The 27,398-nt window shown below is 37.3% G+C and overlaps 1 protein-coding gene across 13 annotated transcripts in view; it reads left to right on the plus strand.

Moving 5' to 3' along the window:
* The window catches only part of AGTPBP1 (ATP/GTP binding carboxypeptidase 1), a 175,155-nt gene that overhangs the window by 104,263 nt on the left and 43,494 nt on the right, over window positions 1-27,398 (plus strand). For 7 of the 13 annotated variants that reach the window (XM_070248715.1, XM_023627123.2, XM_023627126.2 and 4 more), the window contains 4 exons: window positions 2,027-2,062; window positions 9,427-9,510; window positions 18,028-18,114; window positions 18,199-18,347. In XM_070248715.1, the coding sequence (XP_070104816.1) occupies window positions 2,027-2,062; window positions 9,427-9,510; window positions 18,028-18,114; window positions 18,199-18,347 (356 nt within the window). The remainder of the gene's footprint in view (window positions 1-2,026; window positions 2,063-9,426; window positions 9,511-18,027; window positions 18,115-18,198; window positions 18,348-27,398) is intronic. The other 6 variants (XM_023627133.2, XM_023627125.2, XM_070248716.1 and 3 more) reach the window with 1 other exon arrangement.

The raw sequence follows: 27,398 nt of genomic DNA on the forward strand, positions 1-27,398 counted from the left end.
GGTGAGTAGGATTAGATAGATATTGGAGGATGGAGATGAGGAGTTGCAGTCCTGAGGATGATTGCAGTGATGGGGGCAAGGTTTGTCCTGCTCATGTGTTCTTCTGAGTTTTTCCTTAGGAGAGGCCCACAGGAACTTTGGGGGTGCCGCTCTCCCGATGTGGGTGGAGATCCGTGCAGCACAGGGGCCTGTGGCAGCCGTGGCAGTGAGCTGCTCATCTCTCCCTTCATGAGAGAACTTGCTCTGAGGCTTGTAGTTGCCAACGGCCTTCTGCCGCCATACTTTGGGGATCTATCGCAGCGTTGATGCTGAGGCTGTGCCCTCTCTGCGCTGCTGCCAGCCGTTGGCTGACTGTGGTGGGCTTACTAGAGCTGACCTGTCCCTGACCAGTGCAGGGTTCTGCTCATGGGCAGTGTGCTCTGGGCTCCCTGAGGGCACAGTTGGTGCGACTGCTGCGTATCTGCAGCGCAGTCTGCGGCTCCTCCTCCTCAGCTCTCTCCTCTCGCAGGCCTCAGGCCCGAAGGCCCTCCTCCCCCACTACTGCTCTCTCTCCCTCTGTCCTTCCTGTGCCTTTCCCCAGTTGATCCCTTGCATGTCTGATTGTCGTGGCATTTGCTTTTTGAAGGCCCTGAACTGACACGCCTGGAGTGATCAGAATCAGTCAGCAGCTTGGTGGTTTGCTTTTTAGCATCACCTCTTAGGCGTCTCCTCTCCGAAGTCAAAGATGTCCTCTTGACTCCAGAAGACGCTTCCTGGACTTAGTGTTCTTTAAACTCTGAGAGCAAATTTTCTTATTAAATTGCCTCAGTCTGAAAGTTTTTTCTCCTTACTAGCCTGTAATATCTGAGGTAAGATTAGAAGGAAGGAGGATTGTGGGATGGAGGTATGCCTATTGTCTGAGTCTCTGACTCTCAGCCTTCAATTTACCTACCGAGGCTCCTTCCCTCTCCTCATGGATTTTGTGTTATGAACGTCAGTTGAGACTCTTATTTAAGTTTTTTACCCATTTGTGTTAATAAAAGGCATACATATTCCTGCCGAGCAGAGCCTCTGATTGACATTTGATAACCTTTTCAGTTGATATCTTTATTGACATCAATAAGTAAAGAAACAGTGTTCTAATTAAATTTAGCCTTAGTGCAAATAAGTGTTTGATGGCCATGAATAACTGTAATACCTACTCTGTGCATCTTCACAATGTCTGTGCTGCAGGTGAGGTGCTGCCACCCTCAGCTCTGATGACTTCTGTCCTCTTTGAGCAGCTGTTTCTGAGGTTGGGCTTTGTCTGTGCCTGGCTGGGTCTTTCAGAGAATGTTATTCCACCTGTGGTCCCACGCCCTACTTGCTCTCCCACCTGCACTGGGCCTATCCTGATAGTGGAGGAGTTCATGCGGGCAGGGAATTGGTGTGGCTCTTCTCCAACCCTCTCATCTCTCTCAGTGTTTGTGATAAGTTCTTTCACCTCATCCTTGAAACACGGACCCTACAATTGCTCTGCAGATCTAATCTACAGAGTAGAGTCTGACCTCTTGAGTATACAGTAGTGCCCCCTTATCCATGGTTTCGCTTTCCACGGTTTCAGTTACCTGAGGTCAACCATGGTCCAAAAATTTTATTAAATGGGAAATTACAGAAATAAGCAGTTTATAAGTTTTAAATTGCACGCTGTTCAGAGTAGCCTGATGAAGTCTTGCACCATCCTGCTCTGTCCCGCCCAAGATGTGAATCATCCCTTTGTCTAGTGTGTGCATGCTATATACACTACCCTCCATTAGTTACTTAGTAGCTGTCTTGGTTATCAGATCGACTGTCACGATACTGCAGTACTTGTGTTCAAGTAACTCTTACTTCACTTAATAATGACCCCAAAGTGCAAGAGTAGTGATGCTGGCGATTTGGATGTGCCAAAGAGATGTTATTGTTGTTAATCTCTTACTGTGCCTAATTTATAAGTTAAACTCTATCATAGCTATGTATAAGAATAAAACATTGTATATATTGAGTTCTGTACTATCTGCCGTTTCAGGCATCCACTGGGAGTCTTGGAACATATCCCACACAGGTAAGGGGGACTACTGTATTGGACCCCCTGTAGGACTTTTTCCTGAAGTAGTTGGCTTTTTTATTGCCTCTGTACACAGTGTAATCTACCACTGAGTTTGTTATTCAAACCAAAGCTTTTAAGGTGTATATATATATATGTATATATTTTGTGTGTGTGTGTGTATGTGTGTTTGTGTGAGGAAGATTGGCCCTGAGCTAACATCTGTGCCAATCCTCCTCCACTTTCTATGTGGGATGCTGCCACAGCATGGCTTAATGAGCGGTGTGTAGGTCCCTGCCTGGGATCCAAATCTGTGAACCCTGGGTTGCTAAAGCAGAGTACGCAAACCCAACTACTATGCCACTGGGCCGGCCTCAGATAAAAATATATATTTTTTAAGATTTTATTTTCCCTTTTTCTCCCCAAAGCCCCTGGTACATAGTTGTGTATTTTTAGTTGTGGGTCCTTCTGGTTGTGGCATGTGGGATGCTGCTCCAGCATGACCTGATGAGTGGACCATGTCTGTGCCCAGGATCTGAAACTGGTGAAACCCTGGGCCACCAAAACAGAGCATGTGAACTCAACCATTCGGCCATGGGGCCAGCCCTCAGATATATTTTTGATACTAACCAGCATGATGAAAGATCAGAAGGTCAATAAGAGTTGGTATGTGTGTTTAAAGGTAGGTGTGTTGGTATACAAGTTAAACTGCAAAGAAGATGGAACTCAGGGAAATGAAAGCGCAGAAAACCCAGTGATTTACAACCCGGTTACCTGTGTGTGCTCCTGGAAAATTTGCAATGAGAAAAATAGGGCTAGGCTCTAAAATACTTTTGAAGGTTGAGTGATCCGTGTCTGCCTGGAAGTTTCAAAGATTTCTTTCCCCGCTGATTTTCATGACCTCGATAAAAATGTTCTTTTGCCTTCTGATTTGTTGCAGCAGAAGTAAGTTATAAATTGTGAAGTTTAAAATCTTTGTCTGCTAGTCTCTCTTGCTGTATTATTTTATATTTTGTGTGATGGTGACTGTTGCAAAGAACCCCTTTTATCATATTTGTCATAATTTCCATTTTAATATCACATTTGTCAAAATTTCTGTGGCTATCAGATACTTGATATGAGGTAGGAATATAACCGTATTTCAATGAAACAATGTGATTCTGTTATTTAGATGTATAGGACTTTCCCCAGTAATGTTAATTGCTTTAGATATAACTACTGAAAAAAATGTACTTAAAATGTTTACAAATTATATATTAGATAACAGTACTTTGCTATTTGAAGGTTGTTACTCTTTCCTCCTTATTTTATATACAGTCGTACACCACATGACGACATTGTGGTCGACGACGGACTGCACGTACCACGGTGGTCCCATAAGATTAGTACCACATAGCCTAGGTGGTGTAGGCTATACCATCTAGGTTTGTGTAAGCACACTCTGATGTTCGCACAACCACTAAGTCGTCTAATGATGCGTATTTCAGAACGTATCCCTGTCATCAAGTGACACAACTGTGCCCCGTTGGCAGATATTTGTCAGATATTTATGTGGAAGTTGTGGTGAGCAGTGCACTCCCGGTGAGCAGAGGTGCATGCTCCAAAGCTCCCTTTTTCCCTTTTTACCCATCATTTATGAATAATGGGTAGAAAACTCTTCAGCATTATTTCTTCCTTCAAGAGACATTAATCTGAGACTGGAAACAAACGCATGTAGCAGCCCCGCCTGGGCGTTTGGCTTTGACTTGGGAGTGACGAGGCAGTAGTGTGGTGAGGTGTCCTGGCAGGACAGGACGCTCTGAAAAGCAGGTCAAAGCTCTTGGATTCTACCCTGGGCTTTCCCCCTGACCTGAGTCTGTGTATTTGAGCAAATACTTTATTTCTCTAGATACCAATTTTTTCAGCTAAAAGAGTTTTTCAAACTGTGGATTGATGCCCATTAGTAACCGGTATTAAAAGGGAAAATTACAGTGTGTCACATGTAGTACAGCAAAATATTATTTTATAAACCTGTGTTTCAGTTGCATGTGTGCACGTGTGGGGCTATGATTTTTAAAATGTATTTCTCGTAGGTCATGATCAAAGCAGTTTGATAGTCATTCACCTAGATCAGAGGTAGCAAACTGTGCCCACGTGTCAAATCCAGCTCACGCCTTCTTATGTTCAGTCCACAAGCTCAGAATGGTTTTTACATGTTTAAATGGTTCAAAAAAAATCCAAAGAAAACCAATATTTTGTGACACATGAAATTTATATAAAATTCATATTTGTGTCTGTAAAAAAGGTTTTATTGGAACCTAGCCATGCCTGTTTGTTGTGTTATCTATGGCTGTTTCATTCCACAGTGGCGCAAATGGTGTGACAGAGACCATGTGGCACTCAAAGCCTAAAATATTTACTATCTGGCCCTTTATAAGGAAAAGTTTGCTGACCCCTGTAGCTAGGGAGTCTGAAGCCTTTATGGTTCTGTATTTGTGGTAAGATATCAAATATGGGCCCGGTAATAGATATTTCTATAGTACTCAGAAATACTTCTTTTTAAAAATACATTGAGCATATTGATTCTAGTTTGCTTACCTTATTTGCCTAGTCTTCTGCGACTTATTTTTTAAGCAAATGATAAACATTCTGTAAATTATTTGCCAGCTTTTAATCAAGTTGCTATCTGAATGAAGTAACATTGTAAATGAACGATGTCAAAATTAATGAAGATTTACTATTTTATCATTCATAAGAAAGAACCATTAGATTTCTTAAAATTATTCAGTGAAAATATCTTTTTATTTTGAATTTCTCTTTTATGATTATCTTTCTTGTAATCACTGTAATCACTGTAATCAATGTAATCGCTGACCTTTTTTAAAGAAAGTACAGTAAGTAAATAAAACTTCATTAAAAATCTATCCAACTAGGGGCTTGCTCGGTGGCATAGTGGTTGGGTTTGCGTGCTCTGCTTCAGTGGCCTGGGGTTCTTGGATTTGGATCCCGGGCGCAGACATAGACACTGCTCATCAGCCTTGTGGCAACATCCCACATAGAAAATAGAGAAAGATTGGCACAGATGTTGGCTCAGGGACTATTTTCCTCAACCAAAGAGAGGAAGATTGGCAACAGATATTAGCTCAGGGCCCGTTCTTCCTCACACACACACACACACACAAAATTAAAAAAAAAAATCTCTCCACCTCATTTGGAAGGGGAAAAGTCTTTGTAAGATACATATCTCAATGTAGATACTGCAATAATATTTTTAAAAAAATTTATTGTAAACATACTGATGATTACTTGAATCCATATTTTTGGTTTAAATTGGATTAAAAATTAAATCAAAACTCATTTCTTAGTTTCAAGTATGCTTAGCACTTTTTGGTGCATTTTTCCTGTTTCCGTATTCCATAAAATTAGAACATGAGAAAAAGTAGAAAGAAGAAAGCTCGCTCTGCTCCATTCTCCAGAGAGCATTTTGATTTTTCTTTCCATTATTTTTTTGTATGTTTTAGAAAAACTGTCTAGCTGTGTTTTAGAATATGTATTTTATTATAGAAAGAAATTTTTATTGCCTTGTTTACAAAGTATTTAAAGTACAGAAATACTTTCATCAAAATAAAATGGAAAGTATGGCAAAGAAATACAGTGCCTCTTAACCACAAAAACATGTTCAACTTCGCTCAAAATAAGAGAAATGCAAATTAAAATCTAGTGAGGTATCGTTTCCCACATATCGAATTGGCTGAAATCTAGAAGTTTGACGGCACATTCTCTGGATGAGGCTATGGAGAAACAGTCTCTCATACATTCATGGTGGGATTGGCAGTTGATAGCACCGCTTGTGGAGGGCGAGCTGATAGGGTCTGTCAAAATTAACAGGACGTATTTCCTGGCACATTAATCCCACATCTGGGAATTTGTGAGAGATATATACATGATATTATGTACACACACACACACACACACGTAATTTGCACGTCTGTGAAATGATATTCAAAGTTTTTCATTGCAGCATTGTTTTGAGATTGGAAGCAATTCAAACGCCCACCAACTCAAATGCCCATCAATGAAATAAATGATGGTATATCTAGTCTATGAATATGGTGCAGTGATTAAAAAACAGAAAGATCTATGCATGGATGGAAAGAGCTGTCAGATGATTATTAATAAAATAATCAAGGTGCTTGTGGAGGGAAAGTAAAAAAGTAAGTGGGAAGAATCGAGGATATGGGTTGTGTTGAAAATGGGATTCTTCTTTTTATATTTTTATGTAGTATTTGATTTTTGTACTATGTCAGTATATCACCTGATCAGAAATTTAAAATTAAAAAGTAGGTGAAGGAATTGTGGCAAAAGCAAAATGAGGAAAGCGAAACCCTGGATTTCTTTATATTCAGTTTAGAATGGCTCATGGGAAATCTAAGTACTTCTGGAATGGAGACAATAGTAGAAGTATTAGTAGGAGCGACAGCAGCAGATAACCTTTATTGAGTGTTTTTTATGGGCCAGGCACAGAGCTAAGTAATAAGCACTTTATCTGCAGTGTATACATACATGTAAAGTATGTCATGTAATGGTATAACAGCGCTATGAGGAAATTGCTATTATTTCTCTGGTTTTACAGAAGAGTATGCTGAAGCGTGGGATTCTTGAGTAGCTTATCCAAGGCTACACTGCTAGTAAATGGCAGAGCCAAGAGTCAAACCCTGGTCTAGGTCATGAGCCTGTCCTGTTAATCATTTATCTATAGTGATCATATGTATGTGGTTATACCATACTCTCTGTGAAGAAGAATGTCCTTCTGTGGATCCTCAGAGAATACTTGTCTAATGTGTATTTCCCATAATACCCTTGTAGTAAATATAGCAGTGAGGTGTACTAAGTTGTTTCTTACAATGTTGCTCTGTATTGATTGAAACCTAACAAAGTCCACTTTTACTGGTGGCCAAATATCTTGTGAACTCCTGAGTAGATTGAATGGGTTGCACATTTTCCAGATTGCCCTGCACAAGTTGTTTTCTTCTGAGCAAAGCTTTGGTAAATATTGAATATCAGTAAGGTTGAGGTTGTAGTCTATGAGGATACCTGGAAAATATTTATTGTTTTGTTTTGAGTGGAGAGCTATATATTTTAATAGGCAGCTGAGGTAAAGGAAGGATTGACATCCTTTTACGAAAATTGTGCTGTTTAACACAGATACATGTCTGAATAAAAGACTGGTCTTTTTCCTTTATCAACGAGGACCGAGCAGGGCAAATATTTTCCTCAAGTGTTAATTTTAGGTCTAGTCTAATAAAAATGGGCAATTGTGTCCCCTAAAATGCAGTATCAGAGGTTGAAAATCAGTGGCCTCTAGGTCATATTCAACTTGCTCATGATTTTGGCTTCACTTGCAGAGTGGGTTTTTTGTTTATTTTTTTGTTTTAATTGATTGCCAACATTTAAAATTTGGGAGGTTCCACATAGAAATCCAAGTTTCTAGCGTTTGTTGAAAAATTGGTATGACAACCTTAACTTCTGTTTCCTACTTGGCAACAATCAGTTTATTTTTATATGGAGCCCCTGTTCCCCAGTTTTCCACAATGTCACCCAGTCAGCCTCACTCAGCTGCGTCACCGCCCACCCTGTGCGTGTCTGTGCTTTCTTACCCTGTCTTACATTTTGGAACACTGCTGAAGAACAGAGCTGTTACATAGCCTTGCAGTATCATTTTTGTTTAAAAAAAAAATCCTGGACTTTTGTAAGTGTTAATTTTTGCACATTTGTGCTATATGTCAACCTTATTTAATAAGTTGTTCTGACAAATGGTTGTATGTAGTCGTTCACCCATACTTGAACACCTACTTTGTGCGTGTGTGTGTGTGGTATATCTGAGTATATATAAGTGCCGGCTCTTTCATTGTTGAAGGTCTGGGTGATACAAATTTTGGATTTGTTTATTATTATAATTAATTGCTCTTTAAAAGGTTTTTCTTTAGAAAGAATTTGGCATTTGAACCTACATCAAAGATTTATATCATAATCCTGTGATAGTAGGTTTATTCTTGATAGACTACTTTGTCAGTGATGAGTTATTTGTAGTAGAATAAAAATTAAAAATAAATTATGCGTAACTATATAACTACTAGATTAAGAATTTTAGAGTTGCGCTTTGTTAATTTTTTGGTATCTTTTTTTGTGTTTAACTATCACATCTTTTAATATTTTCCTGATGATTTTTAATTCTTTGTTAGACTAGGTTCTTGGCTTATTTTGAATTTAAGGTTATATTGTGGTATTGTTAGATACGTTTCTAGACTATGTGAGAGTTCATACTCTGTAGTCGTGGAGAACTGTCTTTGTGCAGGAGACTAGTTTCACATCTTCCTGAAGTTGAGACTTTTCAGTATTTAGTGTATTCTTGAAATTTTATAACCGTGTTGGCAAACTTTCTCACTCTGTTCTGTCAGTAAATCAGTAAATCACGATTCTAATCTGCATTACCAATCTTTAGCTGAAACAAGCAATCTTGAAATTTGAATCAGTTCACATAATCAGCTTCCTCTTTAAGTGTAAATGACACCATGAGAAGCAGCTATGTATTAACACTAGCAGGCGCCTTCTCACAGGCCTTTGTGGCCCTTCTGCCTGGAGTTCTGGGCACCTGGCTTATGATACAAATTTATTCTGTTTCAACTAAAGTTTGATGCCACTTTTAGTGATCCTTGTCTTCCTTGGCTTAAATATTGATGGGAAAGATTGTGGGGTGTGTGTGTGGCTCAGTTTTATATGGTAATGGCAGGGATTTTAGGAATTTTCCGGGTAGTTGGTGTTCATTTTGTTGGACTGATTCAGGGAAAACTCAGGCCTAGAGAATCCTGGAGATGCAGGGCCCACCCTCTGCCCCCTGACACAGTGCATGCCTCTCCTCCTCTTTTCCCCTCCAGTCACAGGACAGAGAGTCGATTCTGCAGAATATCCAAGCCGATTGCCAGCTTCATTTTAGCTAAATTCCAGCGAGGATTAGTTTTAACAATCTTCTTATATGACTCTGGCTTTTCAAATTTTTATTGCTTCTAATAATGCTGCTATTATGTATACACATTTTTTGCCCAAAGGCTAGAGAGTGGATCCATACTGTTTCTATGTAGAAAGGTATAATAGACATTCAAGAGTTTTTTTTTAAACTATTGGACTTGTAACTGTATTCTACATGGTTATTTTCTAGAACTCAGACTTGAAAAATATTGATTTTTGTCTTGTTATGTATTGATAATTTTTTTGTACATAAAATTTATGGAGGAATGATCATTTTTATCATTTTACATTTTTTTCATCCAAAACTTATCCTGGAGAAAGTTGTACCTTGGTGTATAATAATGAATTTTGGTCAAACTTCTCTTTTATGATTTCAGGACAAAAATTGCCCAAGATATTGAGAGGCTAATACATCAGAGTGATATCATAGATCGAATAGTATATGACTTAGATAACCCAAGGTAAGTCTGTTTTGTTTTTGTTTTACTTTTATTAGTTTTATTTTTACTGTAAAATTTTAGTGTTATTTTGAAAAGATGAAAAAGTATAGTTAACTTTCACCTAGTTTAGCCTCACTATGTTTCCATCTTTTAGCCAGGGATGTGATGGTAAAGTAATAGTAAATCGTATTTACTTACTTCAAGTGAAGGTGTCACAAGCTTTTGTTTGTTCTTGGGTGGACTTAATGGCTTTAAGAAGGTAAAGGTCACAAACTGATGCTGTCTTTTTCAAAAACTGAAATTACCTCCATTTAACAGAGTGTAGATTTCACATGAATTGCTGCAATTTAGTTTGTAACATTGAGCCTTCGTTTCCTTAGGACAACAATGCACTCCTTTAGGAGGAACACGTGCTTGCTAAATCCCACAGTGCCCGCTACTCTCCCTCTCTCACTGCTTCCCATCTGCTTCAGTCCTTGAAACTGCCTCCCTGACCTTTGAAGCCATTTGTGTGTGGTTCTTGATGCATTAATTTAAGATTATCACTGATATTATCACATTTTAGGGTTTAAATATAAGTAAATAAATGAAAATTACAAATGATGTGTGACTATTATTTAGTCATATTTGCTTCTTCAAATGAGAAATTTAATCAGCCCTCAGGGGCTTTCCCCCTCCCTCAACATTCTAATATTTGTGGGAAATTTCACATTTTACTGGTCTTATTTGGAGGAAATAAAACACTTTCTAAAGATTTTTGTGAGAGAGATAAGGGTAAAAGCTGTATTAAAACTCATGTCTGAATTTGAATTATATTGTTAAAAATGGAAAACAAATCTCGCTTATTCATAATCTCTTAGTTATTTCAGCATTTGTAGCTCTGTGTCAGATGGAGCAGGCAGAGGCAGTAAAGCAGAAGCTCAGGACCCTGGGTGTGATGCCCCAGTGCTGCGTCTGCCTGAAGTGACTGGACAATCTCATTGGGCTTCGTGAAGCCTCAGTGCCCTCAGTAGAATGTCAGCTCCAGAAAAGCGAGACTATGTATTCAGTCAGGCAGACAGACCGGCACACAGCTAACAGGGTCTTGCACCTTGGAGGCGCTCAGTAAATATTTACTAGAGTAACGAAATATCTAAGATGAGGATAGTACTTTCTCCTTTTTGGTGCTAATTAAATAAGATAGTAGATAATGTAGCTCTCTAAATTTAATATTTTCTCCTGAGAACTACATGTTTATTAGAATTATTGCTACTCAATACAAGTCATATGCATTTTTAAAAACAAGTCTGGTCTTTCTATATGATTATTAGTATGTAGAAATGGCATTTATTCAGTAAGCCTTTTTTTTAAATTGAGGTTATGATCGTTTGCAATATTGTGAAATTTCAGTTGTGCAGTATTTTTGTCAGTCACCTTATAGGCGCGCCCCTTCACCCTTTGTGCTCAGCCCCCACCCCGCTTCCCCCTGGTAACCACTGAGCTGTTCTCTTTGTCTGTGTGTGTGTTTGTCTTCCGCATATGAGTGAAATCATACAGTGTTTGTCTTTCTGTCTGGCTTATTTCACTTAACATTATACCTTCAAGGTCCATCCCTATTTTTTCGAATGGGATGATTTTGTCATGTTTTATGGCTGAATAGTATCCCATTGTGTGTATATACACACACACACACACACCCCATATCTTCTTTATCCAATCATCAGTCTGTGGGCGCTTAGGTTGCTTCCACGTCTTGGCTATTGTCAATAATGCAGTACTGAATGTAGGAGTGCATAAGCTTCTTTGAATTGCTGATTTCAAGTTCTTTGGGTAGATACTCAGTAGTGGGGTAGCTGGGTCACATTGTATTTCTATTTTTAGTTTTTTGAGACATCTCCATACTGTTTTCTGTAGTGGCTGCACCAGTTTGCATTCCCACGAGCGGTGTATGAGGGTTCCCTTTTCTCCACAACCTCTCCAACATTTGTTGTTTTTTTGTCTTGGTTATTATAGCCATTCTGACAGGTGTAAGGTAATATCTTACTGTAGTTTTGATTTGCATTTCCCTGATGATCAGTGATGATGAGCATCTTTTCTTGCACCTATTGGCCACCTGTACATCTTCTTTGGAGAATGTAGGTTCATATCCTCTGCCCATTTTTTGATTGGGTTGTTTGAGTTTTTGTTGTTGAGTTGTGTGAGTTCTTTATGTATTATGGAGATTAACTCTTTGTCAGATATATGATTTGCAAATATTCTTTCCCAGTTGTTGGGTTGTCTTTTTGTTTCAATCTTGTTTTCCCTTTCCTTGTAGAAGCTCTTTAGTCTATGAAGTGCTACTTATTTTTTCTTTGGTTTCCCTTGTCTGAGAAGATATGGTGTCTGAAATGATCCTTTTAAGACCAGTGTAAAAGAGTGTACTGCCTATATTTTCTTGTAGAAGTTTTATGGTGTCAGGTCTTACCTTCAAGTCTTTGGTCCATTTTGAGTTTATTTTTGTGAATGGTGTAAGCAAATGGTCTACTTTCATTCTTTTGCACGTGGCTGTCCAGTTTTCCCAACACAATTTATTGAAGAGACTTTCCTTTCTCCATTGTATGTTCTTAGCTCCTTTGTTGAAGATTAGCTGTCTGTAGATGTGCGGTTTCATTTCTGGGCTTTCAGTTCTGTTCCATTGATCTGCGTGCCTCTTTTTGTACCAGTACCATACTGTTTTGATTACTATAGCTTTGTAGTATATCTTGAAGTCAGGGATTGTGATGCCTCCAGCTTTGTTCTTTTTTCTCAGGATTGCTTTAGTTATTGGGGGTCTTTGGTTGCCCCATATGAATTTTAGGATTCTTTGTTCTATTTCCGTGAAGAATGTCATTGGGATTCTGGTTGGGATTGCACTGAATCTGTAGATTGCTTTGGTTAGTATGGACACTTTAACTACATTTACTCTTCCAATCCATGTGCATGGAATGTCTTTCCATTTCTTTATGTCATCATCAATTTCTTTCAGTAAATTCTTGTAGTTTTCATTGTATGAGTCTTTCACTTCCTTGGTTAAATTTATTACAAGATATTTTATTTTTTTGTTGTGGTTGTGAATGGGATTGTGTTCTTGAGTTCTCTTTCTGTTAGTTGGTTATTAGAGTATAAAAATGCAACTGATTTTTGTAAGTTGATTTTGTACCCTGCAACTTTGCTGTAATTGTTGATTACTTCTGATAGCTTTCCGATGGATTTTTTTGGGGTTTTCTATATATAAAATCATGTCATTTGCAAACAGCGAGAGTTTCACTTCTTCATTGCCTATTTGGATTCCTTCTATTTCTTTTTCTTGCCTAATTGCTCTGGCCAAAACCTGCGGTGTTATGTTGAATAAGAGTGGTGAGAGTGGGCACGCTTATCTTGTGCCTGTTCTCAGAGGGATGGCATTCAGTTTTTCCCCACTGAGTATGATGTTGGCTGTGGGTTTGTCATATATGGCCTTTATTATGTTGAGGTACTTTCCTTCCATACCCATTTTATTGAAAGTTTTTATCATAAATGGGTATCTTGTCGAATGCTTTCTCTGTGTCTATTGAGATCATCTTGTGGTTTTTGTTCCTCATTTTGTTAATGTGGTGTATCACATTGATTGATTTGCGGATGTTGAACCACTCCATCCGTGTGTCCCTGGTATAAATCCCACTTGATCATGGTGTATGATCTTTTTAATGTATCGCTGTATTTGGTTTGCCAATATTTTGTTGAGGATTTTTGCATCTATGTTCATTAGCGATGTCAGCCTATAATTTTCCTTCTTTGTGTTCTCCTTGTCTAGCTTTGGTATCAGGGTGATGTTGGCCTCGTAGAATGTGATAGAAAGTGTTCCATCTTCCTCAATTTTCTGGAATAGTTTGAGAAGGATAGGTATTAAATCTTCTTTGAATGTTTGCTAGTGGAATTCTCCAGAGATGCTGTCTGGTCCCGGACTTTTGTTTTTGGGTAAGTTTTTGATTATTGTTTCAATCTCTAGTGATTGGTCTATTCAGATTCTCTATTTCTTCTTGATTCTGTTTTGGGATATTGTAAGAGTCTAAGAATTTGTTCATTTCTTCTAGGTTGTCCAGTTTGTTGGCATATAGTTTTTCATAGTATTCTCATATAATCTTTTGTATTTCTATGGTATCCATTGTAATTTCTCTTCTTTCATTTCTAATTTTTTTTGAGTCTTCTCTCTTTTTTTCTTAGTGAGCCTTGCTAAGGGTTTGTTGATTTTGTTTACCTTCTCAAAGAACCAGCTCTTTGTTTCATTGATCCTTTCTACTGTCTTTTTTGTTTCAATTTCATTTATTTCTGCTCTAATTTTTATTATTTCCCTCCTTCTGCTGACTTTGGGCTTTACTTGTTCTTCTTTTTCTAATTCGGTTAGGTGTAGTTTGAGAATTTTCTTGTTTGTTGAGGTGAGCCTGTATTGCAATGAATTTGCCTCTTAGGACTGCTTCTGCTGCATCCCAAATGAGTTGGTATGGTGTGTTTTCATTTTCATTTGTCTCCAGGTAATATTTGATTTCTTCAATGATCCATTGGTTGTTCAGTATTATGTTGTTTAATCTCCACAACTTTGCCCCTTTCCCAGCTTTTTTTCTTGTAATTGATTTCTAGTTTCATAGCATTTTGTCAGAAAAGACGCTTGATATTATTTCAATCTTCTTAAATTTATTGAGGCTTGCTTTAGTTTCCCGACATGTGGTCTGTCCTTGAGACTGTTCCACGCGCACTTGAGAAGAATGTGTAACCTCCTGTTTTTGGATGGAGTGTTCTATATATATGTATTAAGACCATCTGGTATAGTTTTTCATTTAATTCTACAATTTCCTTGTTGACTTTCCCTCTGGATTATCTATCCATTGGTGTAAGTGGGGTGTTGAGGTCCCCCACTGTTATTGTTTTGTTGTTAATATCACTTTTTAGGTTTGTTAATAGTTGCTTTGTGTACTTTGGTGCTCCTGTGTTGGGTGCATATATGTTTATAAGTGTTATGTCTTCTTGGTGAAGTGTCCCTTTAATCATTATATAGTGCCCTTCTTTGTCTCTCATTACCTGTTTTATCTTGAAGTCTACTTTGTCTGATATTTTGATAGATGTATGGCAACACCTGCTTTCTTTTGTACGCCATTAGCTTGGAGTGTCATCTACCATCCCTTCAATCTGAGTCTGTGTTTGTCTTTGGGGCTGAGATTTGTTTTCTGGAGGCAGCATATTGTTGGAACTTGTTCTTTAATCCATCTCACTGCTTTGTGTCTTTTGATTGGCGGGTTCAATCCATTTACATTTAGAGTGATTATTGATATACGAGGGCTAATGCAGCCATTTTATTGCTTGTTTTTCGGTTCTTCTGCATTTCCTTTTTTTCTCGTCCCATGTATTTCAGACTACCAATTCAGTTAGGTAGTTTTCTGTGCTGGTTTTCTTAGTTTTCTCCTTATTTATCTTTCGTGTCTCTGTTATAAGTATTTGTTTAGTGGTCACCATTAGGTTTGTATAAAACATCTTGTAGATGAAGTAGTCCATTTTCTGATAGCCTCTTATTTCCTTAGACCAAGCCAGTTCCATCCATTTCCTCTTCCCCTTCTAAGTTGTTGTTGGCATATCTTATTTCATCTTGTGTTGTGAGTTTGTGGTTAAAATCACAAGATTATATTTATTCTTGGTGTTTTCCTTCCCTTTATCTTTAATGTTATAATTAGCATTTGCTAACCTGTTCTGATGGAGAGCTGCAATTTTCTATTTATCTATCTATCTCCTGGCTCAGGCTTTTGTAATCACTTTCCTTTTTTTTTTTTTTTTTCCCAACCATGAGGGCCTTCCTGAGGATTTCTTGTGGGGGTAGGGGGCATCTTGTGGTGATGAACTCCCTTAACTTTTGTTTATCTGGGAAAGTTTTTATTTCTCCATCATATTTGAAGGATATTTTCACTGGATAGAGTATTATTGGCTGAAAGGTTTTGTCATTCAGAATTTTGAGTATATCATTCCACTCTCTCCTAGCCTGTAAGGTTTCTGCTGAGAAATCTGCTGACAGCCTGATAGAGTTCTTTTGTAGGTTATTTTCTTCTACCTTGCTGCCCTTAATATTTTTCCTTCTCGTTGACTTTTGCCAGCTTTACTACTATATGCCTTGGAGTTGGTATTTTTACATTGATAAAGTTTGGAGATTTATTGGCTTCTGTCACATGGATTTCCAGCTGCCTTCCTAGGTTTGGGAAGTTCTCAGCTACTATTTCTTTTTTTTTTTTTTTTAAAGATTGGCACCTGAACTAACAACTGTTGCCAGTCTTCTTTTTTTCCTCCTTCTTCTTCTCCCCAAAGCCCCCCAGTACATAGTTGTATGTTCCAGTTGTGAGTGCCTCTGGTTGTGCTGTGTGGGACACCGCCTCAGTGTGGCCTGATGAGCAGTGCTGTGTCCACACCCGGGATCTGAACTGGCAAAACCCTCGGTCGTCGAAGCGGAGTGCGTAAACTTAACCACTCGGCCACAGGGCAGGCACCTCAGCTATTATTTCTTTGACCAAGCTTTCTGCTTCGTTCTCCTTCTCTTCTCCATCTTGGATACCTATAATCATTATGTTGCATTTCCTAATTGAGTCGGATATTTCTTGGAGACTTTCTTCATTTCTTTTTAGTCTTAGTTCTCTCTCCTCCTCTATCTAAAGCATTTCTATATTCCTATCCTCCAGACTGCTAATTCTGTCCACCATAATATCAGCTCTACTGTTCAGGGAGTCCAGACTTTTCTTAATCTGCTCTATTGTGTTTTTCATCTCCAACATTTCTGATGGATTCTTCTTTATGATTTCAAGCTCTTTTGTGATGTACTTCCTGAACTTGTTGAGTTGTCTATCTGTATTCTCTTTTAACTCGTTGAGTTTTTTAAGGATAGCTATTTTGAATTCTTTCTCATTTAAGTTACAGATTTGTGTATCTTCTGGGGATTTAATATATTCTTTTATACTGCTTGATGGCTTGGGTTTGTGCCTCCACACAGAGATAGAATTTGGTCACAGCTTCCACTTGCTGCCACTGGGGGGAGGGGTCAGGAGCTGTGTATTCTCCACCCACCAGGATCCCCATCAGCTATTCCTGTCCAAGCCTGGGCCACTCCTTGTGATCCCACTGGCCCTGTGGGGTCTCCGGTCATTTTGTGTGGGTTCCCACACAATCACAAGGGAACTCTGAGTTGCTGCCGCCTGCTCCCACAGACCTGCCTAGATGCACTCCCTTGTTAGGGCTGCAGCAGTTTTATGGGCTTTCGAGGCAGCCAGGAGCTTGTTCACCCAGACTTGCAGCTCCACTGCTGCCTGGTGCTAGGTTGTACCAGCTGTGGTGCTTGGTGAGTGGGGCCTCCCCACTGGGTCTGAGCCTCTGCTGCTCCCTGAGACTGTGGTGGGATTGTGGACTCTCCCACTGGTAGAGAGAGTGATCACACTGGGGCTCAGGGCTTCTGCCACCTGCTCCTACAGTTCCGCCAGTCGTACTGCCCCTTCAGGGGTGCTGTAGTACTGTGGACGTTTGTGGTAGGTGGGGGCACTTTCTCCCAGGCCGCAGATCTGCTACCGTCTGTTCTAGGTCGGACCAGCCTTTGTGCTTAGTGGGCGGGGCCTCTCCTCTAGTGCTGAGCCCAGTCTCTCCCTGGGGCTGCGATGGGGCTGTGCATTTTCCCACTGGACCTAGGAGCGATCACTCTGGGACTCAGGGTTGTCACTGCCCACTCCCACGGTCCCACTGGATCTCACTTGCCCTTTCAGGGCTGCGGCAGAGCTATAGGTGTTTAAGGCAGCTGGGGGTTTGTTCGCGTAGACTCGGGGCTGTGCTGTGCTGTGCTCCTAGGTCGCAGCAGCCTTTGTGCTTGGTGGGCAGGGCCTCCCTACTGAGTCTGAGCCTGAGTGACTCTCTGGGGCTGCAGCGGGGTTGTGGATTTTCCCACTGGGCCAAATAGCAATCATGGGAGATTCAGGGCTACAGTCACCTGTTTCCACAGTTGTGCCAATGCACACGCCCAGCCTTGGGTGGTGCTATGAGTGTGTCAGCTGGGAGAGCATCGCTTGCAGGTACTGAGCTGTCTGGGGGCTGGAGAGTTCTCACCTATCTCCACCTCCTCTCTGGGGGTAGTCCATCCACCTTCAGATGTATAGCAGCGTGGGTCTCTCAGGCGTCCTGAGATGCTGCACTAGTATCCTCCATAGATCAATGGATGTTCATTTAGTTGTAGTTTGAAGGGGGAGAGACAAAGAGAACTGGTCACTCTGCCATGTTGCTGACGTCACTCTCAAGGCAAAAATTTTTATTTGTGATTAACATTCACTATAAATGTAGGAACAAATCTCTACTTGTAATTATAATATTTTGTTTATAAATATTAGCCAAATTGTATTTTGCTTGTGTTGGTTATGTTCTTTGGTTTAAGAATAATGAGGAGAGTGAGGTGGCATAATGGTGTATTTTTAATCTGGAGTGTAGTTTTATTTGTTTGTTTTCTGCTCACCTGTTTAAATGCAATGTATTTCATTATACTTTAAAAATTTTTAGTTACGCTATTCCAGAAGAAGGAGATATTTTGAAGTTTAACTCCAAATTTGAATCTGGGAATCTGCGCAAAGTAATTCAAATTAGAAAGTAAGTCATTTAAAATTTTCTCATTTTGTATGTGCACAGATATTTTCCTAATTTTCATCAGATTTCTTTATTTTCTATTTTCAGAAATGAATATGATCTTATTCTGAATTCAGATATAAATAGCAATCATTATCATCAGTGGTTTTACTTTGAAGTCAGTGGAATGCGACCAGGTGTTGCTTATAGATTTAACATCATTAACTGTGAAAAGTCCAACAGTCAGTTTAATTATGGTAAGACAATTTTCTTTCCCAGTTTAGAGGGCATGCTGGCATCGTAATTTTAGGACAGAAGATTTTTTTAAATTACTGACATTTCTTTTTTAAAGTTTCAGAATTCTTTTGTTTTCTCTAGTTCTCAAAATTTAGATATTTAGCATGCAAAATTTGCAATAAACTAAGCTTTGCTTTGTTGGTGAGAAGAGTTACCCTTGGATAGGCAAACGCTTTAAAATGCAATAAGTATGGTTGATTTCATCAAAATTGAACACAATTAAAGATTATTGTGTATGCTGCTTAAAATCAAGTTTTTAATGTCAGTTCCTCTAGGAGAGAATTACGTAAAACAATCTTTATTGATTTTTAATTTTGAATAGATTCATATCTAAAATATAGAAGTTGCAGAAAGGTTCCTTGTTCTCTTCACCAAGTTTCCTCCAGGGATTACATCTTACATAGTCGTAGTACGTTGCCGAAGCCAGGGTTTGACATTAGTATAATGTGCTGCATAGTTCTGCATTGCTTTATTTCATTCGTAGGTTCTCGTAGCTGTCACCACAGTCAAAGATACAGAATACTTCCATCACCACAAAGCCTTGTGCTACTCCTTTGTAGCAGACCATTCACTGTGACGTTGGCTGCAGTTTTCTGTATGTTTTTAAATGTAGTTGAGGAAGTTTCCTTCTATTACTAGTTTGCTGAGAGTTTTTGTCATGAATGGGTGTTCAGTTGTGTCATGTGCTTTTTCTTAATCAGTTGATCTGATCATGTAATTTTTCTTCTTTACCCTGTTAATATGGTATATTATGTTGATTGGCTTTTGAGTATTGAATGAGCCTTTTTTGTTCTTGAAATATACCTCCCTTGTTCATTGTGTATAATTGCTAATATTTTGTTAGGAATTTTTGTATTTATATTCAGGAGGGATATTGAGCTATAGTTTTCTCTTTTTTGGGTAATTTGTCTGATTTTGGTATCATGGTCACACTGACCTCATAAAAGGAGTTGGGAAATGCTGCCTCCTTTTATTTTCTGGACAAACTTGAGTAGATTTGATGTTAATTCTTAAACATTTGGTGGAATTCTCCAATGAAACCATGTGGGCCTGGAGATATCTTTTTTGGTAGTCTTTTAAATTAGAAATTCAGTTTCCTTAATAGTTTTAGGGCTGTTCAAATTATCTATTTCATCTTGAGTGAGCTGTGGTAGTTTGTGTTTTTTAGGAATTGATCCATTTCTTCTAAATTGTAAATGTGTGTGTAGAGTTGTTCATAATGTTCTCTTACTATCCTTTAGATATTTTCAGGGTCTGTAGTGATATCCCATTTCATTCTTAGTAAGAGTAATCTTGTGTCTTCTCTTTGCTTTCTTTTGTCAGGCCTACTAGAGATTTGTCAATTTTATTGACCCTTTCAAAGAACCAGATTTTTGTTTCATTGTTTTTCTCACGAGACAGTTTTTAAAAACTCCAGTGTTGTACTAGCAAAACTCTTAAATTTATAGCCTCATTTAAGGCTTTGTGTTTAGTACTTTAATAAATATAAAACTAAGGCTTGTTTGTCATGCATCAGGTATTTATAGTCAAATATATCAGTGGAAGATAATATAGTTGTATAAACTGAATATCAGTAATTTAAAAATGAAACATCAATTTTCAAGTATTTAATCTGATAATAGTAATTTTTTTGTAGAAGAAGAATTTTTTCTGGCATACCAAAAAACCCACTTACATTGGGGGTTGAGGAGAAACAAATATAATATGTATGTCAAGTTATGAAATCTTAGCGGCCTCCATCATTTGTTGTGAAGATTGAAATGGTTTTAACAACTGAGGCATGAGCTGTCATACACTCTGTTTCAAATAAATGTTATAAGTTGTTAAAAGCACGAGTATGATCTTGCTCTTTAAGAGGGGCATTTCTGAAAATTGAAGCATTCAGGAGTCGAAGAGATTGTTCCCAATTGTTGTTACTTATGTGAAAAATAGGAAATTATGTACAGTACTCTGGATATTACTTCACGTCTGTGGGATAAACGTTTTGGTCAGATTCACTAATTTAATATAATTATAGGAAGATTAGGTAACGTGATACCTCATTTAGTTATAAACATTTTTTAAAGTTTTTAAAATGTTTTAGTAATCTAATTTTAAATGATCTGTTCTTTCAAATAGTATATTTTGACTAAGGATTCAGTGGCTATATTGATTTGTATGAATGGCGATATAAATCTATTTCGTATTCTTTATTTTTGTGATTTTTGGGGTATAACTACTGATCATTGAATGTCATTTCTTGAAACATTTGTTTGTTGACCTTAAACCTTCATATAACTTTAAAAATTATCTTAATTGAAACTCATTCAAAAGGTTACCAAAACCAGAATCTCCTGTTTTCCCTATTTAACTTGTAAGTATAATGCTAACATAATATGTTGTGGGGGGAGGACAAGTAATTAAATGTAACTGTATTCGTATTTTGGGTGCTCCTTAGGAGTAAAATTTAAAGACATTTTTATTCCTGAAATGATAGTCACTATAATTTTCAAGTTGTAGTGCTACAGGTAGATGGCAATTTTACTATCTATGTTTATTTAGTCACTTTTATAAAGTAGTACTTTTACTACTTTAAACTTCATTAAATACTTTAATGTTAAAATTAAAATCATACATTGGAGCAGTGCTTCTCTGTTTTTAAAAAACCTATGCCTACATATGGTAAATAAAATAATCTCTTCCTTTAGTCTCATTTTAAATTTAAAATGAATAAAATTCTGCAACTAAAACTGAATCAAAGCAATGAGACAGATGGCTGATTTATTTTTCAGTCTCCTCTCCTGCTTACCCCTTGCTTGCTCTCTGGGTATTCTTGTATATATAGCACACTTTCCAAACTCACTTTGTAGAGAATTTGGAAAACAGAATGGTGTTAAGAAGAAAATTAAAACCATCAACAATGCATTATCCAGAGATAACCCAAACAATTCCATGGTCTGTATTTTAACCAAATAGTATATCGTCAGCATTTTTTCTGGTCACTAAATATCCCTCTGAAACACAGTTTAATAGACATTCTGTGGTGGAGGTACTGTAACTTATTTATCCAAACCTTTCTTTGTTGGATGTTTAAGTTGTTTCTAATTATTTTCTATTTTAAATAATGCTCAGTTAAGTATTATTGTACTAAATATTTGTGTGTAATTATTTAGTTACAAATTCACAGAAGTGGAATTTCTTTGTCTGCCAGCTGTAAATGTCTTTTTTTGATTATGAAAGAGTGGATCTTTAACATGGGAAATTTGATAAATTAAAGACAGTTTAGAGAAGAATTTCTGGCAAGGAAAGAGAAAAGAAAATTCACTGTTTAGCATTTTGTTGTCTATTTTTAAACTTACATTCACGTATTTTTAAAAGTAAATTTTCCCCTTTTATAGATTTGGGATTACAGTATGAAAACTCATTTGTAAACTATATTTTTTTACTACACAATATATTGTAAAACATTTTCCCATGCCATTAAGTATTTTCAACAACATATTTACCGATATCTGTATAGTATTCTATTGAGTATATACAATAATTATTTAAATGATAAGAGATTGATGGGAATTTGTCTTTTTCAACATCTCAAAATTATATACTGTACTTCAGTAGATATCCTTAATTATTTGTTTTTGTGTATGTGCCTGATTATTGCTTTGCCATAAATTCCTCCAAGTAGAATTTCTCAAAGAAAATGAACACATGTTGCTGATGACTAGGGAAAATGGGCACTTACGGTGTTGGTAGGAGTGTTGAATTAGTTCAGCCCTGTGGAAGTGCATTTGATAGTGTGCTTTCCGCGTTTATTTTTAACCTCATCCATCCATTACTTATTCTGGTGTATTCTGTGAACTGGGATCTAATTTAATCCTGTTAGTAGGAGTCGGTGGGAATTGTTGCTCAGAAGACATTGTACATGGTTGTTTTGTTAAAGCTGTTACAGAAAATGGTCAGGTTAGTTAAAACAGATGAGAAACTGGTTGCTAAGTATCACTATCACTTCCTCATAGTTCCTGACTTTTTTGAGTTTGGGTTGAATTATTCTGACCTCTTAGTCATATTTTATGTTCCGTTTGGTTTAAAACGCCACTATTCTCAGAAGCCATGGTCCTAACGATATACTAGTTGTTATTTGGGGACCGTTTGTTGCTCTAGTCCCACTTGATTTTGATTATTCTGACCTTCTAGTCTAGCGTAACATCCTTGTTGCTCTAGTAACACTTTGGTTTTTAATTATTTTGACTTTATGATGTGGTTTAACATCCTGTCATCTTTTTCATAAACAGTTTAAAAACTTTTTCTGCCTATTTTTCCCGAATAGTTTATTCTAAATATTATTCAGAATAATGTTATTAAGCACCAAAAAATTTCCATTGCATTAAACTTGTAGAATAATTTGGGAGAAATTGAATTTTTTGTATTGTCTTGCTGCTTAGGTGTATAATTTTGTTTATTCAAGTTGTTTATACTGTCACCTAAGTTTTTTTATAAGTTCTATACATTCTATTTGCCATCGTTCTAAGTATTTTATGTATTTTTTGGTTTTCTGTTGTGAGAGTACTCCTCCCTATTTTCAAACTTGTTATTATTTATATTCTAGAAAGCTATTTATTTTTATTTCTTTACTTGAAAATCAACTTCCTTAACTGAACTTTCTCATTGGTTATCATAGTTTCTCAGTTGATACTTTCACTTTTCTTGGTAGATTCCTAGAATTTCTCCTTATCCATAGTTGTATTGTGTATCTTTCATTGCCTTTTGTGTGTGTGTGAGGAAGTTAGCCCTGAGCTAACATCTGTGCCCATCTTCCTCTATTTTGTGTGGGATGCTGCCACAGCATGGCTTGACTAGCTGTGCTAGATCTGTGCCCGGGATCTGAACCACAAACCCTGGGTGCCAAAGCAGAACGTGCTAACTCAACCACTACCCAGCTGGCTGTCCCCATATCTTTCATTGCTTTTGAATAGAACTTTGAGAATGTTTAAAATAAAAAGGAGACAATGGGCATCCTTGTTTTATTTTTATGTTAATGTGAATTCTGCTAGTATTTACATTAAGGGCGTTAGCTCTTGTTTTAAGACACAAATTCTTTCTTATAGTAAAGAGTTTCCATTTTTAGTAAGTTTTAAAAATCAGAATTATTTTGTTTTTTGCATTTATCAATGTAATATGACCATCTAATGCTATGAACTGTTAATATGCTGTATTATGTTTGTAATGTTCCTAATACTAAACTGTCCTTGGGTTTCACAAATAAGTCCACTTTGCCATGTGAATTAATCTTTTACTGTACAACTATTGTGATCTGTTAGTATTTTTTTTAAGATTTTGTTTTTCCTTTTCCCCAAAGCCCCCTGGTACATAGTTGTATATATATTTTTAGTTTTGGGTCCTTCTAGTTGTGACACGTGGGACGCTGCCTCAGCATGGCTTGATGAGCGGTGCTAGGTCTGCACCCAGGATCCAAGCATCCTGAACCCTGGACTACTGAAGCTGAGCATGCGAACTCAACCACTTAGCCATGGGGCCGGGGCCCCTGTTAGTATTTTGTGTAAAGGTTTTGCATCATTGGTCGTAAGTTAGACAAGTAAATTTCCTTTTTGGAGGGATGTCCAGTTTTGGAAGCAGGTGATGCTAACTTTGAACACTTAAATGAAAAGGCTTTTATCTCCCCACTCTTTGTTCTGGAGCAGTTTAAATAGCATTTGTATGTTTTCATGAAATTTGGAAAGAACACGTCTCTAAAACTGTCTGATTCTGTGCCCCTTTGTGGGTGGGAGAGGGAGCGTCTGGATAACTTTTTTAGTTTCCTGTGACTCAGTATAGTCTAATTTTCTATTTCTTACTGAGGTAATTTTTCTTATATAAGTGACATTTGGATTTTCAAAACTCACTGGCAGAGTTTTCTGGATGATGTCTGCAATATGTGTACTTGCTCGTTCTCCTGCTTCTTTTATTTTTTTTGTGTGTGTGTGCTTAAAACATGATTTGTTTTATTTTAGTATTTTAATAACCTGGCTCTTGGTTGTATCATTATTTGCTTTAAAAGTTTTTTTTATTTATTCGTTTCTCCCTTTTCCTCCCTGCAGGTTGATTTTTTTTCTCTTTCTAACTTCCAGTTTATTTACTTAAATTTATTTTTCTTTGATGAGCAAAGATTTAGGTTTTTAATTTGCTCTTGATTACAACTTAATTCTATATCCCCTCCCGTCCAGATTTTAATATTCAGACCTCCTGTTATTTTCTAGATTGCCTCTAATTGTATGTAGTTTTGGTATCCTTTTTGACCCAAGAGTTATTTAGGAAAGGGTTTGTTATATTTTAGTTGGTTAAATCATTTTGGTTATAATTTTTCTCATTACTTTCAAATTTTAATCAGTTTTGTTCATAGATGTGAAATTTATGATTTGAAATAATTTTTTATGGCTTAATATCTGGTCAGTTTTTGTTTTCATTGGTACTTGTAAAATAATATGTATTCTCCGTTAGCAACATAATTTAATATACATTGTTAGTTTAGTGTTATAACTCCATTTATTTGCTTTTCCATATCCTGGTTTATTTTTTACGTTCTCTTTCTGTCTAAAACTTAAAAAATATTAACGGTCTTTCAGCTCTATTGTTTCTGTCATGCCCTTATTAAAAAAAATGTATAGATTTTTTTCTATTTTAATGCAGTATTATTTGGCACATAGTTTATAACTTTTCCATATTTCTTTTGTGTATACCCTTTAACAGTATAAAATAGTCATATTTATCCCACGCAGTATCTTTTGCCCTGAATTCTGTTTTTATGTATTTTGGTTTGAATTTGCTTCCTACATTGTTTCTTGTAAACAGTTCATTTTGAGGAACTTTTGAAGAAGAATAGCCTTTTGCTGATCTACCCTTGTCTTTTAATACGTGATTTTAACCTGTTTACAATTCCTTTCATAATTGATGTGTTTGGTTTTTTTATGCTTTCTGTTTTTGTGCCTCCTCGTCGTTTGTCTTTATCTGTTATTCTTTCAGGGCCTTCAAGGGGGTTAGCGCAGCACTGCTTTTAGCTGTGGGAATCTGAAACAGACATATATAAAAACTAGATCAGGAGGCGTATCTGCACGGGATTGTCTTCAGTCCTTCTCCATCTGCTTTAAGTTTAGCAGAGATTCCTCCCGGATTCTGTCTAGAAGTTGTCTGTTGTGACTTTTCTTTTTATTTACATATACTTGTGAGTATTTAACCAGGAAGCTGGTAGATGCTGTAGAAGGAGCCGCTAGGTAGATGTAAGTTTTTTATGAAACCCTGTCATTAGATTTGTTAATACAACATAAAGGAAATCTTGGTTTGTTTTAACATCACTAGAGTTAGAAGAAGGAAGGGACCGATATTTTAGTTAACTAGAATTCAACATTTTAAGAAATCGTGACTAACTGTGTAGTTAGTGTTATTGTCATCAGATTGAGTTTGAATTCACTTCATGGATGGTACTGATGACTAAAGAAAATATTTGCAGTGGAAACTTCTTCAGCTGGAAGGATTTATTTAATTGGCATACATGATTGAAATCAAGAAATAACATTGATTAGAAAGTAGCTTATTGTCTGTAATTTTTTTTGTGATTGGGACATGCTGGTTGGGGGATTATTTATGTGTTGGGTTCTAGCAAATGTGCCCAATAAAGATCTTGTTCTTTGGCAATACCCCCCAAAAGGGGCAGAATTACTGTTGCTTTTGTTTCCCAAATTGCTCTTTTCTTAGGGAGTTTGTAGGTTATTTCTATTAACTATTTAGTTTTCTCACAAATGGATGAACTTATTTGTGAATTTATATTTGAGCATTTATGTCACTATATAATAGTGGTCTGTCAGCTGTAACCCATCACCGCATCTCACCCACCCCCTTACTTGAAAGGGGTTTGCTCAAATTACCACCAGATGGCAGTCTTGCATTTTAGCAACTTGGAGCTTTAGTCCAAGCGTTCTCTCTCTCTCTCCTTCTGCCCCTCCTTCCCATGTCTTGCAGATATATGAGGATTTTTAACCACCTTCTTACATAAATTGAACATATGTGGAACTAGGCAACAAAACAGAATTTTGGAGACTAGTCTGTAGCATTCCCACCTTGCCCACATTAGTTAATTCCAAACTTCAAAGTTGAGCTGAGCTATCTCTTGACTAAGGAAGTCTTTCCTGACTCCCCAGACTGGAGTAGTCCTTTTGATAAATGTTCCTTGTCGTTTTTCCCTTTTAGGGTGCTCTTTACAGTTTTACGTAGTTTACTTGTCCCATGACCATCACTTGTTTGTAAATTCCAGGAGATCAGGGGCAGCGTCTCTGTTGCTCACCACTGTATTTAAAGCATGGCATTTAGTAGATATTCAGTAAATATCTGTTAAATGAATGAGGCAACGGATGGATGAACTGTGAAGAAGATCTCATTGGAAACATAAGGTGAACGTGCACAAAATACAGTAGTCCCCGTTTATCCACAGGGGACATGTTCCAAGACCCCCAGTAGATGCCTGAAACCACAGATAGTACTGAACCCTATATGTATTGTGCTTTTTCCTATACTTACGTACTTATGATAAAATTAAATTTATAAATTAGGCACAGTAAGAGATTAACAGTAACTAATAATAAAATAGAACAATTATGACAATATACGGTAATAAAAGTTTTGTGAAGGTCGTCTCTCTCAAAATATTTTGTTGTGCTCTACTCACCCTTCTTGTGATGATGTAAGATGATAAAGTGCCTGTGTGGTGGGATGAAGTCGGGTGAATGACGCAGGCATTGTGATGTAGCATTAGCTGCTGTTGACCTTCTGACGATACATCAGAAGGTGGATCTTCTGCTTTCAGACTGTGGTTGACTGGGGGCAACTGAAATTTCACAAAGCAAAACCACAGATGGGGTGACTGCTGCATGTGTTAAGAAGACTCTAGTTCAATTTATGATGATCAACTTTTTCTGAATATTTTATTTTGACATAATTTCGAACTTAGAGAAAAGTTGTACTCTTTATCCAGATGTTGAATATCT

Source organism: Equus caballus, chromosome 23, assembly GCF_041296265.1.
Source record: "Equus caballus isolate H_3958 breed thoroughbred chromosome 23, TB-T2T, whole genome shotgun sequence".
NCBI classification, from domain to species: Eukaryota; Metazoa; Chordata; class Mammalia; order Perissodactyla; family Equidae; genus Equus; species Equus caballus.